Source organism: Schistocerca cancellata, chromosome 3 (assembly GCF_023864275.1).
Source record: "Schistocerca cancellata isolate TAMUIC-IGC-003103 chromosome 3, iqSchCanc2.1, whole genome shotgun sequence".
NCBI classification, from domain to species: domain Eukaryota; kingdom Metazoa; phylum Arthropoda; class Insecta; order Orthoptera; family Acrididae; genus Schistocerca; species Schistocerca cancellata.
Genome location: NC_064628.1, coordinates 67,149,642 through 67,167,426, shown reverse-complemented (window position 1 = coordinate 67,167,426; position 17,785 = coordinate 67,149,642). Strand labels below are relative to the sequence as shown.

Below are 17,785 nucleotides of genomic sequence, written 5' to 3'. Positions count from 1 at the left end.
AGCACTATAAATTTACATAGTAGAACACACTAAACTAATATTCAGGAGGACAACGATTCATCTGATCGTCCAACTTGAGATGTTCTTAAATCACTTGAGGCAAATGCCTGGAGAGTTCGTCTAAGAAAATACAGGCGAATCCCTCTCTATCCCTGACCCCTCCCAGCTAGTTCCCCGTCTCTGATGACCGGGATATCATTGGATTGTTGACCTCTTACCTCCCTCCCTCCACAATATCAGATCATCTTTGATCTGATCATTTCACCCGGATATCTGTGAACGTCTGTGAGCTTAGATTCAAAAGGGGTGGCGTATGAAATAATAAGACTTATGAACCTAAAAATAGCTTAAATGTGAAACAATAACTTCACAATAACCAATATAAAGCCAGTCTGTTCGAAAGTGAACAATTTTTTCACAGTTGTGAAATCGCATCTTACTACTGCATAACATTCAGTAATGTATTCCTCCACACCGTGTGTTGGAACATACATGGCTTACTGTCGACTGGGAGGCAAAAATGTTTCTGCTCAGCTCTGTTCGCTCTTTAATGGCAGCCATTCTGAGGTCGTCCAGTGTGTGAGGAGGATCCCTGAGAAGATTCACAGCAAGCTGCAGCTGGTCCCAAGCATGCTGAATCTTGTTCATGCCAGCAGATACTGTAGGCCAATTCATTCGTTCCATTCCTGCTTCCTGAAGGTAGCTGTACACGATCTGAGGATGGAGTGTTCATGCGTTATCGTCTTGAAGGACCAGCTCACTGGAAAAATACTGACTGTAGGGCTGGACAATAAGTTGCAGCTTTCTGTTCCTATAACGCGCAGCCCTCAAATGAGCATCGATGAGCTTGAGAGGCATCCGATATCTGTACATAATACCAGCCCAGATGGTGACTGACGATCCTCCAGTACATTTGAGACTGCGTGACCAGTACTGGTGAGTGTCCAACTGGACCCTCTTCTGTGACGACCCTCTGATAAATCCTGCACTCGTCGATGAAGAGAACCCAGAGACAATGCTTCATGTTCCATTTCAAGTGCTCCTGTGCCCATCTGCTTCTCTCACTACGGTGCTGGGCGTTTTGTTGTGTTACTGATAATGAACGCCTAGAGATCCATCTGCTCATGTGGAGACTGTTGCGTACTATCAGGCTCGACACAGCCCTCCCGTTGTCTCCAAAAAATGGCAGTATCCAGTTTCGCTGCAGTCTCTTCTGGGCACCTACGAGCAATAATTTGCATGTAGAGTTCACCAGCTGGTGATCACAGGTGACCACTCTGAGAGCAATCTTCAATTTCTTTCTGTCTCACAGTAACAATTGAATTTTCCACTTGCGTCGTTGTGACTCCAATTTTCCAGACAACTTCACTTGCTGACGAACTTTCTTATCGTTACGCGGCAATGCGTGGAATGACACTTCGAAGTATATTGTCAGACTGCACAGATTCACTTTAACCTCCATTACACTGCGATTTTTTGTAGGCAAAAGAATACTGACAATGATGTTTCCGAAAAAAAGGGGGCGGGAATATAACTCAGCTCAAAGTACACTGTACACTGTATTCGCCTGTACTTAATTTCATACACTCTGCAGGACGACGGTGTTAGCTATTTGAACCCCTGAACGACCGCTACATGCCAGGAACAGCAAGAACCAAGTGGCTTTCGAGCAGTCACGAAAGCAATATTACTATCGTCGATTTTAAGTTAGTTTCTTCTGAAACGATACTAAAATGTTATTACCAGGTCCTTGGCTCCAAATCTGACAAAGGACGTGAAAAGAAAGTGAATTTTAGTTCCTGAAATTCTGTTTTCTTAGCTGCAGCATATCCGATGTACTGGGGTCTGTTACCACATTTCAAACGCCTATGAGCAATTGAGAGTCGGTTCCATTTTATTCCGTTCATTCGTGGTCCCAACAATATTTTGTATTGTTCTGAAAAAGGGAAAAAACCATTACATGAAATCCAGAAACTGAAGAAGGGGAAGGTGAAACAGAGCAAAACGAAAAGAATATCAGTTCAGCTACTGTCCTGACTCCTCAATAGTTGCAGCCGCCTTTTTTACGTCCAGAAATGGCTGTCGATGGGAAGAGCGGATGAAGATCTAGAAGACTGGCTTGTTGAAGTCTGACAAACGTGACGGGTTCTGAATGTAAGGCGGTCTTTCGCTTGACTCCAGAAAGAAATTGTTTCAGAAAGTTTCATATTTCACGAAATATTACTATTTTGTATGTTTTAGTTAATGTTTTCTAATGTTTAAAGTATTTTATCTCAATGAATATCAGTAATATGACAAAGTTCAACAATCTTGTTGTTTCAACGTGAAAAAAGATCGTCTTATCTTTGTACACTAAAATAAATTATCATTTATTTATACCCATTCGTCATTTTGTATAGTCAGCAATGTTACGTATCGCGTACAATACATAACTTGCAACAATGTTTTGGCTTAAGCATCAAAAGTCATGAACGTATGTACAATCATTCAGCCAAACAAAGCATCAAAGATTGTTTGTTTTAATGTACTGTATGACTCTGTCATTTAAGCTCCAGAGGCCGGAAGTCAAATAACTGGAAAAGAGGACTAAACCTATTTTTTAGGTATGTATAGCTATTAGACCCCTAATATCAAAAAGCGAAAATTCAGCCACTCTGGTAAAGTACTCGTACTTTCTCATAAAAACTTATAGAAAACTGTCATTGCACATACGATAAATACGATATTGCAGTGGCTGTGTTCTATATGTACATTGAAGCGCCAAAGAAACTGGCATAGGTATGCGTATTCAAATACTGAGGTATGTAAACGGGCAGAAAACGGCGCTGCGGTCGGCAACGCCTATGTAAGACAACAAGTGTCTGGCAAAATTGTTAGATCGGTTTCTGCTACTACGATGACAGGTTACCAGTATTTAAGTGAGTTTGAACGTGGTGTTATTGTCGGCACATGAGCGATGGGATGCAGCATATCCGAGGTAACGATGAAGTGAGAATTTTCCCGTACGACCATTTCACGAGTGTACCGTGAGTATCAGGAATGCGGCCAAACATCAAATCTTCGACATCACTGCGGCCGGAAAAAGATCCTGCAAAAACGGGATCGACGACAACTGTAGGGAATCGTTGTACGTGACAGAAGTGTAGCATTTCTGCGTGCTAGAGGGGACCCTACACAATTTTAGGCATGTGTACCAGTTTCTTTGGCTCTTCAGTGTATACCATATCTCTGTTGTGTGGTAACCCGATGCAGTACCCCTTGGAGTTTCGGCTGTACCGCAACACATTCAGCTTACCAGCGACTGTCTCTTCCCGACTCGACCGCCGGTAGTAAACTCTACATGAGCTTAAAACCTGCGAAGATCCCGACACATAGTCCCCGCCCACCCCACTTAAGCTCCACCCCTGATCAGCAAGATGCTCCGCCCAACCGGAGCAAAATGATACACATCGTCGCAGATATGTTACTGCTAGAACGAGAACTAGAAAATGAACAATTTCCAACGTATAATGCAAAGACTTTAAGTTTCAGGTATTAATGTAAACGTTTACAGACACGACTACGATTATAACTGTATGTTATTGATGAAGTAGAAGTGTCTATAACTTAAAATGGATTTCCGGTACCTAATGGTATTTACAACAAGCGGAACAAAAAATCACGAATGATTTAAAATAATAAATGAAAGCGAAGTACAAACGTGCTGTCTGTTAATTATAATGTGAGCCAATTATCATCAAATTAATCGCTTAATATGACGTGATCTTTCGGGAAAACTACACTTCACAAATAATGTGGTTGGAAATGTTACGTATGTCGGTAATAAAAGCTTACGATACCGCAGATGGCAACAGAGTTTATTTCTTTTATTCATCCAAAAAAATCTTTCCAGATTATAAGACACAGAACAAACACAAACCAAAACAGCACAGTAAAAATACTGTGTTATGTCAGTAGAGACATAAATGTAAGCTTTATCCACCAAACAGCTTGCACTATTTGCATTAGCTTCACTATCTTGTTTCTAGTCTCTGTTTATAAAATGTAGCTTGACTCATTAGACCTAAAGAAATGAAGAATATAAAAATCATACTGATAACAAAAACGTTATGAAGACAGTCGTATTTTCCATACGCAAATGCAGGTACTGTTTCCGGTCTTCCGTTGTGAGGGAACTATAGGGGGTGGGGTGAGGTCCCGTTCGTGAGCGAGGTATGGGGGTGTGGTGAGGACCCGTCGTGGGCGAGCTGAGTGCGGGGTGAGTGTCGCAGGGAGGTAGAGTGGCGGGGATCCTCGCTGGGATCTTCGCAGGTTTTAACGTTTGCTGTAAACTCTAGAGATGCTGGCTGTGTTTTTAATTTGTATTAAGAACTTATATTTGTACGTCGAAATCTTTTTACTGTTGTACTGCGGAAACTGCAGTTCTGTTAACATGACACGTTCGAAACTCCTGTTGCTGTGTGGTCTTTTCTGTTCAAAAAAAAAAAAAAAAAAAAAAAAAAAAAAAAAAAAAAAAAAAAAAAAAAAAAAAAAAAAATTAAACACTAGAGATTCCAATCCCACTGTCGGTAAATGTAAACATATTCACCGCTAGATTTACGGGAAGCTCCGTATAATACAGCGGCCCTAGCATCACTCCCGGCGGCGCCATAACCATGAAAATATTTCCCTACACCGGCCACGTGCCGCCTGGAAACCGACCGTGTAATCTGTCCCCGGTCGTGGATATAACTTGCCGGCCGACGCATAGCCAGTGCTGTTCTCGCCGAACTCCCATCATGAACACCATAGGTCTCCACGGTCAACCAAACAATCCACATGACCGACCATAGGCTCGAAGGGCACTGTCTGCAGTACGTACCGTCTCGAGTCACCTCGCTGCCTGCCTCTGACCACAGCCTCACGGACCCAGCTCCGCATGCTCTACAAGCCGCTAAGCCGTCACCGAGCAGCGGCCGCGTATCCGTCGACCATGCCCTCGCTGAACGCCGCCTGTCCTACGCTCTTCGGCCAGCTCGGCTGTCACGAGATGCAGCCATTGCCTACCACTGATCACTGCTCGTGGGACTCGGCATTTAGGGATGCTATGAGAAGTTTCTTATTTCAGTGGTCCAACATAGACTCTCTGAGAACATCCTATTGGTGGATACAGTGTTAACCTTATTTCTCATTGTCAAACAGTGACTCTTATTTTCTGGATATTCATGTTCTATGTTCTGTGAATTTATAAAGCATTGTTCACTGCTACCAGTGGCATATTAATCAGTGTGTTGTTGCCCTTCCGGTCATGGACATAAAAAGTTATATGGAGTTCTCTTCACAGTGTTTGCCAGAAAACTGATGGAGATGGTCCTCCATTCACTGGCAGCACCAATTCCGGTCGGGTTTGATACCGACTGACACTGACAGAGAATGACACTCGCCTGCGGTCCCTGTTGGCTGGGGTCTTTTGACGACCACTGTTGTGACGTATTTCATGGCTTGGCTGCAATTGGCAAACCATTACTTGTAGATTCGTTGGACAGTACATGGCCGGCCGGTGTGGCCGAGCGGTTCTAGGCGCTTCAGTCTGCAACCGCGCGACCGCTACGGTCGCAGGTTCGAATCCTGCCTCGGGCATGGATGTGCGTGCTGTCCTTAGGTTAGTTAGGTTTACGTAGTTCTAAGTTCTAGGGGACTGATGACCTCAGACGTTAAGTCCCATAGTGCTCAGAGCCATTTGAACCAGTTGACAGTACATGTTGATAGCCCATCAACTCGGACACGATGTGATCGTGGGCATGACCATACACGATAGCTCATATCTGTCATTCTCTCACGACTTGACGTTCACGCATCTTACTGTGTTGATTCGACATACCGGACTGGTCAGCCGTGGGATGTCGCACGACCGCCTGGTACGCCACCCGCAGAGCGGCCATTGTGCTGTTGCGGCGAGTGTAGTCTTTGACGGGGATGGTTACCATATTGACCAGTGCGCTTATTTATAGAATGTCCCGCTAATCCTATGCTGATGACGTTTCTTCCTGATGACAGTTATCTTGTCCTGGTTTTATTGTGTACATAAAGTCTTTCAGCCTGCTGTTACCTTCCTTACCTTGATTACGTAATTTTCGTTTACGGCTCACTCCACCAAAGCAAAATCTTTTTTCTTGCTTTATTTTAGTCTGTGCGTAGTGTTGAGAATGAACGCCATTACAATGAATAATTGTTTCATCGGGAGCTTGTAAATATTGTGTGGCTCCCAGCCCAGCGAATGCTTTTCCATTTGATGTCACTTCGACGGCTTTTCTATCGACTTAGATGTTTATTTATTGAAGCAGCATCTCATTTGGTATCACAAAGAGATCCCGGAACCAGATTTTATATCGCAAGACATTTTCAGGGTCAGATGTGGACTCTGACCACAATTTATTGGTTGCGAACTGTAGATGAAATAGAGAAGGCAGCAGTGGATTGAATAGATAAAAAGACAAGTCCTAGTAGAAATTCTTGGATAACACAGGAGATACTGAATTGAACTGATGAAAGGAGAAAATATAATATTGCAACAAATCAAGCAGGCGAAAGGGCATACAAACGTCTAAAACGTGAAACTGACAGGAAATGCAAACTGGTTGAGAAGGAATGGCTCGAAGACAAGTGTAAGGTTTTAGAAGCGTATCTTGCTAAGGGAATGTAGGACACAGCCCACAGAAAGATAAAAGAGGCCTTAGGAGAAAAGAGAAGCAACTATATGAATATTAAGAGCTCAGATGAAAAACCAGTATTAACCAAAGAAGGGAAAGCTGAAACGTGGAAGGTGTATATAGAGGGTCTGTACAAGGAAGACGAACTTGAAGGCAATATAGAAATGGAAGAGGAGGTAGATGAAGATGAGATGGGAGAGATGAGACTGCGAGAAGACTTCGATATAGCACTGAAAGCCTTACATCGAAACAAGGCCTCAAAAGTAGATGACATTCCCTCAGAACTATTGATAGCATTGAGAGAGCCAACCACGACAGAACTCTTCCATCTAATGTGCAAGATGTATAAGACAGGCGAAATACCCTCAGACTTCAAGAAGAATATAGTAATTCCAGTTCCAAAGAAAGCAGTTGCTGACAGGTGGGGAAATTACCGAACTGTTAGTTTAACAAGTCATGATTGCAAAATACTAACACGAATTCTTTGCAAAAGAATGGAAAAACTGGTAGAAACCGACCTCAGCAAAAATAAGTTTGGATTCCGGAGAAAAGTAGGAACACGCGAGGCAATACTGACCCTGCCACTTAGAAAATACATTAAAGGCAGCCTACATTTAAGCATTTTCAGATTTCGAGAAGGTTTTTTGCAATGTTGAATGGAACACTCTATTTGAAATTCTGGAGGTAGCAGGGGTCAAATACAGAGAGAGAAAGGCTATTTACAATCTTGTGCGGAAACCAGACCGCAATTACAAGAGTCGAGGGGCATGAAAGGGAGGCAGTGTTTGATAAGCGAATGAGACAGGGTTGTAGCCTATCCCCGATGTCATTCAGTTTGTACACTGAACAAACGGTAAAGTAAACCAACGAAAAATTTGGAGCGGGAGTTAAAGTTCAGGGAGAATAAATGAAAACTTCGAGGTTTGTCGATGACATTGTCATTCTGTCAGAGACAGCAAAGGACTTGGAATAGCAGTTGAACGGAATGGACAGTGTCTTGAAAGGAGGATATAAGAGAACATTAACAAAAACAAAACAAGGATAATGGAATTTAGTCGAATTAAATCAGGTGATGTTGAGGAAATTAGATTAGAAAATGAGACACTTAAAGTAGTAAATGAGTTTTGCTATCTGGGAAGCAAAATAGCTGATGTAGACTGTCAATGGCAAGAAAAGCATTTCTGAAGAAGAGAAACATGCTACCCTCGAATATAGATTTAAGTGTGAGGAAGTCTTTGCTGAAGTTATTTCTCTGGAGTGCAGTCACTTATTGAACTGAAACATGAACGATAAACAGTTTAGCCAAGAAGAGAGTATAAGCTTCCGAAATGTGGTGGTACAGAAGAATGCTGAAGATTAGATGGATAGATCACGTAACTAATGAGGAAATACTGAATAGAATTTGGGAGAAAATAAATTAGTGGCACAACTTGGCTAAAAGAAGGGACCAGTTGATAGAGCACATTCTGAGACATCAATGAATCACCAGTTTAGTATCGGGGGGAAGTATGGAGGGTAAAAAAGCATAGAGGCCAAGAAATGAGTACAATAAGCAGATTCAGAGGGGCATAGATTGTAGTAATTACTCGGACGCGAAGAGGCTTTCACAGGATAAAGTAGCAAGGAGATCTGCATCATATCGGTCTTCACATCGAAGACCACAACAACAAAAACAACATGGCGGCGTCATGCGTACGTGCTGGTGCAGTGTCCGTTGGCTGGGACCACAGAGGCGGTCAACAGTGAGCAACGATTGAGTGTGGCGACATAAAATTAGCCTTTGAAATTCCTCATGGCTCCTTAACTTGTACAGACTCGTTACTAGCCGCTGGCCATTTAAGAGCCGCGGAGTTGTCGTTGTGTGGGCAGCTAGGATATCGTAAGCAGTGCCACGAGTCAGACAGTGGGGCGCCTATATCCCGACGCCAGGTGTGGAGTGCTATTAGGAGGCCTGACCCGGTTTCATAGCCTCGCGCCTCACGTCTGTCGGATAGACATCCAGACCACCACCTTCCTTGACAGCCGTGTCCCTCACCTGCGGTAATTATTCATCATCAAAAGAGAGCTAATTCTAGATACATAAACGATACCGAATATACACTGAAAAGCTGACACCTCATAATGAGGACTAGATTCTTAATAAGCGCGCCAAGTTCTTAGGTAGTCAGACAAACATGCGATATACATTTTAGTTTTGACTGTGCGGATTTTTGGTTCGAGCACTCGTGTTTTTTTAGCTTTAGTCAGAAAGAGAGGGTGGGTGTTACGAGCTTCAGATTTGTGAGTTACAGGTTAGAGTCGAATAGTGGAGTTACGAGATGGTCAGAGGAAGTGCTGATGGGCACTATTATGTCTCAGTTATGCGACTGGATTCGTGATTTTCTGTCAGAGAGGTCACAGTTCGTAGTGACTGACGGACAGTCATCGACTGAAACAGAAGTGATTTCTGGCGTTCCCCAAGTTAGTGTTATAGGCCCTCTGCTGTTTCTTATCTATATTAACGATTTAGGAGACAATGTGAGCAGCCGTCTCAGGTTGTTTGCAGGTTGTGCTGTAGTTTAACATCTAGTAAAGTCATCACACGATCAAAACAAATAGCAAGGAGATTTAGAAACGATATATGAATGGTGCGACAATTGTCAATTGACTCTAAATAATGAAAAGTGTGAGGTCAACCACATCAGTGCTAAGAGGAATCCTTTAAACTTCGGTCGGTTACACGATAAATCAGTCAAATCTAACAAATCACTTCAACTAAATACCTAGGCATTACAGTCCAAAAAATTAAACTGGAAAGAACACACAGAAAATGTTGTGGGGAAGGTGAATCAAACACAGCGTTTTATTGGCAAAACACTTAGAAGATGCAACAGATTTACTAAAGAGACTGCCTACACTAAGATTGTCCGTCCTCATTTGGAGTACTGCTGCGCAGTGTGAGATCCTTACCAGCTAGGATTGTCAGAGTCATCGGGAAAGTTCAAAGAAGAGCAGCGCGTTTTGTAATATCGAGAAGTAGAGGATAGAGTGTCACGGGTATGACACAGGATTTTTGGCGGAAATCATTAAAACAAAGGCACTTTTTGCTGCAGCGGAGTCTTCTCACGAAATTTCAATCACCAACTTTCTCCTCAGAGTGCGAAAATATTTTGTTGACGCTGACATACATAGGGAGAAACGACCATCAGATAAAATAAGGGAAACCAGAGCTCGCACGGAAAGATATAGGTGTTCGTTTTTTCTGCACGCTGTTCGAGAGTGGAATAATAGAAAAATATTGTGAAATTGATTTGATGAACCGTCTGCCAGGTTCAAAATGGCTCTAAGCACTATGGGACTTAACATCTGAGGTCATCAGTCCCCTAGACTTAGAACTACTTAAGCCTAACCAACCTAAGGACATCACACATATCCATGCCCGAGGCAGGATTCGAACCTGCGACCGTAGCGGCAGCGCGGTTCCAGACTGAAGCGCCTAGAACCGCTCGGCCACAACGGCCGGCCGTCTGCAAGGCACCTAGGTGTGATTTGCAGAATATTCATGTAGATGTAATTGTTGGTGTGGAGCAACGTGAATGATTGGTACAGTAGGAAACCGTGAAGAAAGGAAAGAAATGTAATTAATGAACAATAAAAGTGAAGTGATTCTGACAGCAAGCTATTAAAGAAGTGGCATTGTAATTCAGAGTGAGCGAAGTAACTGAAATGAACAACAGCGTAAGAGTTTTAAGGAACAGTAATACGCCAAGTATGATGTTTAAACTAAATCCCACGCTTTTAATGGTGTGTATTAAATCAAGACGGACAGCGAACTGTCTTGTACAGAAGTCATTAGGGGATACTCCAAAATGACACAGCCAGTAGGGGGATTAGTAGTGTAATAACAGTGAAGGGTGCCAATGCTTACTTCAACTGTTAGGGCTTCAGGTTTCAGACGTGTCAAATAAGTAATGAGTTTATCGCTTCCCTGGCCTGTTTTGATTTATATTCTCTTACACCTGAGAATTTGAGTTATACTGCACTACACAGTTAAAGGGTCACTTTTTCGAATTCCCGTAATTGTCTCCAGTTGCAACGCAGAAGTTTGAAATTAGGTTCAAAGGTGCCTCCGACCTTCCACTGTAATGGCGCGAAAGCGTGTTGCTCCGTGACGTCACCCTCGGGTTCGGCGACGCTTCAAAAAGCAAGGCGTTGACGCATGCGAAAGAAACGCCAGAACTCGAAAGGTCATGTGAGGCGTAAGGTGGATTACTGATATCACATTAGCACAAAATTTCACTGCAATGATGCCCAACGCTACGATGGTCATATCATCACGGTGGAAACGTTGTCACCCACCCGCCTTACACACATTTCACCCCTTCTTTTGACACCTCTCCGATGGAGGTCAGAACGCCCAGAGTTGAAATCAAGCGGTTTATTATACACTCCTGGAAATTGAAATAAGAACACCGTGAATTCATTGTCCCAGGAAGGGGAAACTTTATTGACACATTCCTGGGGTCAGATACATCACATGATCACACTGACAGAACCACAGGCGCATAGACACAGGCAACAGAGCATGCACAATGTCGGCACTAGTACAGTGTATATCCACCTTTCGCAGCAATGCAGGCTGCTATTCTCCCATGGAGACGATCGTAGAGATGCTGGATGTAGTCCTGTGGAACGGCTTGCCATGCCATTTCCACCTGGCGCCTCAGTTGGACCAGCGTTCGTGCTGGACGTGCAGACCGCGTGAGACGACGCTTCATCCAGTCCCAAACATGCTCAATGGGGGACAGATCCGGAGATCTTGCTGGCCAGGGTAGTTGACTTACTCCTTCTAGAGCACGTTGGGTGGCACGGGATACTTGCGGACGTGCATTGTCCTGTTGGAACAGCAAGTTCCCTTGCCGGTCTAGGAATGGTAGAACGATGGGTTCGATGACGGTTTGGATGTACCGTGCACTATTCAGTGTCCCCTCGACGATCACCAGTGGTGTACGGCCAGTGTAGGAGATCGCTCCCCACACCATGATGCCGGGTGTTGGCCCTGTGTGCCTCGGTCGTATGCAGTCCTGATTGTGGCGCTCACCTGCACGGCGCCAAACACGCATACGACCATCATTGGCACCAAGGCAGAAGCGACTCTCATCGCTGAAGACGACACGTCTCCATTCGTCCCTCCATTCACGCCTGTCGCGACACCACTGGAGGCGGGCTGCACGATGTTGGGGCGTGAACGGAAGACGGCCTAACGGTGTGCGGGACCGTAGCCCAGCTTCATGGAGACGGTTGCGAATGGTCCTCGCCGATACCCCAGGCGCAACAGTGTCCCTAATTTGCTGGGAAGTGGCGGTGCGGTCCCCTACGGCACTGCGTAGGATCCTACGGTCTTGGCGTGCATCCGTGCGTCGCTGCGGTCCGGTCCCAGGTCGACGGGCACGTGCACCTTCCGCCGACCACTGGCGACAACATCGATGTACTGTGGAGACCTCACGTCCCACGTGTTGAGCAATTCGGCGGTACGTCCACCCGGCCTCCCGCATGCCCACTATACGCCCTCGCTCAAAGTCCGTCAACTGCACATACGGTTCACGTCCACGCTGTCGCGGCATGCTACCAGTGTTAAAGACTGCGATGGAGCTCCGTATGCCACGGCAAACTGGCCGACAATGACGGCGGCGGTGCACAAATGCTGCGCAGCTAGCGCCATTCGACGGCCAACACCGCGGTTCCTGGTGTGTCCGCTGTGCCGTGCGTGTGATCATTGCTTGTACAGCCCTCTCGCAGTGCCCGGAGCAAGTATGGTGGGTCTGACACACCGGTGTCAATGTGTTCTTTTTTCCATTTCCAGGAGTGTAGATTGCCGAAGGAAACATTCCACACACACTGCCGCTCAGACTCGACGCGAAAAGGACTCCGGGGGTGGCATAAAGGACGTCCAAGAAACAACCTCTTTCCTTTGGGCGTTGGTTCCCACGCATGTCACGATCGAAAAATACAGTTCGCAATGCAGTGAGCATCACGGTGACGTTCTTGACAACCTTTGGCACTGCTGAAACTCCCTAGGACACTGTGGGCTAGGAACCACAATGAACGTGACTGCACCATTTGGAGTGCAGCGGGACCGCAATTTTTGCTCTTGCGTACAGGGTGGAACCACAAGGGACCGTTCAAAATCGTTCGACGAAATTTGAACGTGATCTGAAGCAGTACAGGGATGTGACATTGACACATGCATGAATAAAACAGCAAAGTCTTCCTTTAAGAGTACCCAGTTCGGCAACACCCTCTGTGCCACCCACACTCCTTTGTTGAACTCTTTAAAAGGTACCTGTACAGAGACAATCCGTGTGGAGTCCTAAGCGCCCGCAGGCTGTTTACAGTACTTCGCTACACCCTGTCAGGGGGCACGCAGAATAGGAAGGGTGTGAGTGGGTTCCCTGCTTGCAGGCGCCTTGGACACTCTGTACATCTACATTTTTAAAGTGCTACAAAATCGTGGGTGGATGGCACCGGTGGCGTTGTCGAACTGGAGAATCTCAGATGTGTTGCCGAACTGGAGAATCTTAGATAGACACTTTGGCCGGCCGCGGTGGCCGTGCGGTTCTGGCGCAGCAGTCCGGAACCGCGGGACTGCTACGGTCGCAGGTTCGAATCCTGCCTCGGCCATGGGTGTGTCTGATGTCCTTAGGTTTGTTAGGTTTAAGTAGTTCTAAGTTCTAGGGGACTTATGACCCAAGATGTTGAGTACCATAGTGCTCAGAGCCATTTGAACCATTTTTTGAGCCATGGACACTTTGCCGTTTTATCCACGATGTGTCAGTGTCACATCCCCCTCCCCCCCCCCCCCCCCGCCCACCCCATGATCATGCAAAAGGAGGGCGCAAAACAGGAGGACTGAAGAAGCAAAGGCATCCTTTGCTGCTTCAAATCACGTTCAAATTTCGTCGAATTATTTTTAACTGTCCGTAGTGGTTCCAACCTGTAGACAGGAGCAAAAAATGGCAGCCACACTCCACTACAAATGGGTGAGATCATATTCAGTACGGCTGCAGACCACACAATGTCCTCAGAAAAAGGTTGAATCACCTATGGAGAGTCATCAGTGTCAAAATTTGTCAAGAACGTCATCCTGTTGCTAACTGTGGTGCAAACTGTCGTTTTCGACAGCAAAATCTGTGGGAACCAACGTCCAAAGGAAACGGATGGGCTCTTTCACATGTTCAAATGTGTGTGAAAACGGACCAAACTGCTGAGGTCATCGGTCCCTAGACTTACACACTACTTAAACTAACTTATGGCCGGCCGGGGCGGCCGAGCGGTTCTAGGCGCTACATCTGGAACCGCGCGACCGCTACGGTCGCAGGTTCGATTCGTACCTCGGGCATGGGTGTGTGCGATGTCCTTAGGTTAGTTAGGTTTAAGTAGTTCTAAGTTCTAGGGGACTGATGACCTCAGACGTTAGTCCCATAGTGCTCAGAGCCATTTTTGAACAAACTTATGCTAAGAACAACACACACACCCATGCCCGAGGGAGGACTCGTACCTCCGGCGGGAGGGGCCGCGCAGTCCGTGGCATGGCGCCTCAAACCGCGTGGCCACTCTGCACGGCATGGACTCTTTAATGTCCTTCATGCTACCCCAGAGGCCTTTTCATATCGATTCTGAGCGACAGAGTGTCTGGTATGTTTTCTTCTACCAGGTGCTGGAATTGGGTTTTCCGATTAATCCACTTTGTCTGAAGGTGTTCCAGGAAGAGAAGAAGGCGTGGGAAATGGACGAGTTATAGAATGTGAATTAGAGGAGATAGTTGGTTGTGGAAGATGAAGTGGAATTCATGTAATTTTGGACCTGAAAGGATCTGTAGAATTTAAGAGAGGGAGAGATAGAGTCATAAGTTATGGTGGAACAGAAAAGGGATTTGTAGGTGAGGATGATGGTAGAAGGGTGTAGATCCCAGATGCATCCTAATATCTGTAGTCAGTTTAAGGCTTTGTGTTGGATGATATGGAGGCTCATATTCCACATTAGTTTTCTGCTGAGGTTTACCCCTAAATACTTTACTGTGCTAGTGAGAGGAACAGGGTGGTTGAAAACCTGGGAGACAGTATCTACGAGCAGTGTGTCCAAAGACGGTGGCTTGGTTTTTCTATGGACTTACTCGAAGTTTCCATGTATTAGACCACTCGACCATGTTGAAGAAAGGACGGGAAAGTTGGAGGGCGTGGTAAGTAGCTAGTGGTGTAATTAGCATTTTACAAGAGGTGGGTTTGCTTGGGCAGAGTGAAGCGGTTACGTTCATAGATTGTTGAGCTGTCCTTATGTTCAGAATTATTATTGAAACAACTGCATGGTTTGGGGCAGTATACATTGCAAAAATATCACTTCTGCCAACACAAAACTCAAGATTTCTACTCCGTTTCAGTAATCTGACAACAACCAGTAGATGAGAACTCACTTGTAGGTGTCGTCGGTGTTGGTGAGCAGCACCTCTGGCGGCGAGTACGGCAACCACTCGTTGCGCCTGCGCACCAGCGTGCCAGCACGACGCGTCTCGCCGAAATCGCAGAGCTTGACGCGCGAGAAATCCGACCGGAAGACCAGCACGTTGTCCAGCTTGACGTCGCGGTGCACCAGCTCGCGCGCGTGCAGGTGGTCCAGCGCCGACGCCAGCTGCGGCACGCACACCACCAGTTCACTTCCAGAAGCACTACGCACAACGGAAGTTGCACATCTCTGAACTATGACCAATAACCAGATTACATCCTGTCGTATCCAATGATTCCTCAAGCTAAGCCCTTCCAAAACAAGTTATAGGATGAACGCACTAACCATACAACAGAGAGCACACAACAGATTAAAATTACTAACTGGCCAAACATGGAATTTGGATCCGCCTATCATTCTCTACACAAACATAGTTTTGATTCGATCTATCCTCTCCAGTGTAATATACACAATGGATATACACTCCAACCACTTTCTATCAGTATTTTCAGATGTTGAATAGGATGATTCCGTTTTGTTTATTCCATCCTCTTACCCTCTCCTACTCGACACCTTTACCGATTCATCAATCTCCTCTCCCTTCTCATTGACGCTGAATATCTCCATACTTCCTACACATCCCGCAAATTTGCCTCCATCATCCGTTTCTTGTAACCCGCAGTAACCAATACTGGCACGCTGCCGAGCCAATACCACAATACTTCCCACTCACCTTACACCTCCTTAGTCTCCTCGTCACCTCCCATTACAACTTCAACAGACTTGGAGACAACGAAATTTTATCTGATGACTATCCTTTCTATCATAGCTAACCCCTCGTACTCGTACAAACCGTCCAACACTATTACCATCCCATTCATAACATCACTTAACCCTCCTACTCTTAATCCATCCTCTTCCATTGCAGATGCTAAAACTTACTGTAGTGAAGTTTAGTGGTTTATCACCCTTCCCCCTTTATCCACCTTCCCACTGAATGGCGTTGAAATATCAGTAAAAAATCAAAAAAGACCAATTTTCCAACCACTGAAGTCGTCCAAGTGTGGCAGCATGAAGCTAATTAGGAACAATGGTGCAACCCTGCTCCGCACAGTATTAGTCTAGACATTGGAAAGGGGAGGATAATATAGCATTTATGTACAAGGGCTCTTCAGTCGTCTACTTGAAGAGGATTGAGTGACGCTGGCTAAAATACAGTAACCGTATTCTGAAGGGGCAGGGCTCACATTTTCGTGTTGAAACCTAGTTTCAGAATTTTTGCAGCTTCACCAATTTATTTCAGTTGAAGGTACTACCAGTTTCCTCAGAGAGACTAAGAATTGTTTCTTGTCTGGTACTTGATAAAAATGAAGTTTGCCTCTGTTTCTAAAGACATTGCCATAGACGAAACTTTTATCCTAAAAGTCTCTTCCTTCCACTCTTGAATGGAAAAGCTTTCCTCCTTCACGCTCGTTGGTACCCTTCCAACGTAGTTTTTTTTTCAAAATAAAACTGCTCCAGAAAATAAAAAATGGCTCTAAGCACTATGGGACTTAACAGCTGAGGTCATCAGTCCCCTAGACTTAGAACTACTTAAACCTAACTAACCTAAGGACATCACTCACATCCATGCCAGAGGCAGTATTCGAACCTGCGACCGTAGCAGCAGTGCGGCTCCGGACTTCCAAAAAATATTTCATGCATTTTAAGATAGGCAACCAGACTTACATTATCCTTCCCAGAATACTGTCAATAAATGTTTTACAAACTACAGTACAGTAAAATCAAATACTGTAAACCGAATCTGTAGCTTCACTACTACATAGAGTAGACGTTCGATGTGACGATCATCAGCTTCGTTACATAATGTGTAACGACGAACCATGTTTCGTCAGTTTCTCTGCAAAATTCCACTCTCCACTCTGATGGTGTCAAACGCTTAAAGATGCATTCAGTAAGTTCATCTGTTGTTCCTACTGTCGTTTAATACACCAGCGACTTTACAAAACCCCAGACAAGAAAGTTAAGAGTTTCTAGAATGAAATTTTCACTCTACAGCGGAGTGTGCGCTGATATGAAACTTCCTGGAGGATTAAAACTGTGTGTCGGACCGAGACTCAACTCGGGACCTTTGCCTTTCGCGGGCAAGTGCTCTACCGACTGAGCTACCCAAGCACGACTCACGCCCCGTCCTCACAGCTTTAATTCTGCCAGTACCTCGTCTCCTACCTTCCAAACTTCACAGAAGCTCTCCTGCGAGCCTTGCAGAACCAGCACTCCTGGAAGAACGGATCCGTTCTTCCATGAGTGCCAGTTAAAGCTGTGAGGACGGGGCGTGACTCGTGCTTGGGTAGCTCAGTCGGTAGAGCACTTGCCCGCGAAAGACAAAGGTCCCGAGTTCGAGTCTCGGTCCGGCACACTGTTTTAATCCGCCAGTAAGTTTCAAGTTAAGAGTTGTGAGGTCAGGAAACTGGGCATCCCCTTCAAAATACTCTCTGCCTGCAGTTGTCTGTGAGATATGCCCTGGCCCAACGATCAAAGTGCGCTGGAGAATCGTCGTTCCGAGACTATAAACTAGTGTACAGTTGCAGGGAAACGTCCTCCAGGAGTTTAGGCAA

The 17,785-nt window shown here is 45.3% G+C and overlaps 1 protein-coding gene across 1 annotated transcript in view; it reads right to left on the bottom strand.

The window, feature by feature from the left end:
• LOC126177001 (serine/threonine-protein kinase meng-po) overlaps positions 1–17,785 on the bottom strand; it is a 382,656-nt gene that overhangs the window by 13,902 nt on the left and 350,969 nt on the right. Inside the window, exon 5 of the mRNA XM_049924216.1 lies at positions 15,139–15,353. Coding sequence (XP_049780173.1) covers positions 15,139–15,353 — 215 coding nt within the window. The remainder of the gene's footprint in view (positions 1–15,138; positions 15,354–17,785) is intronic.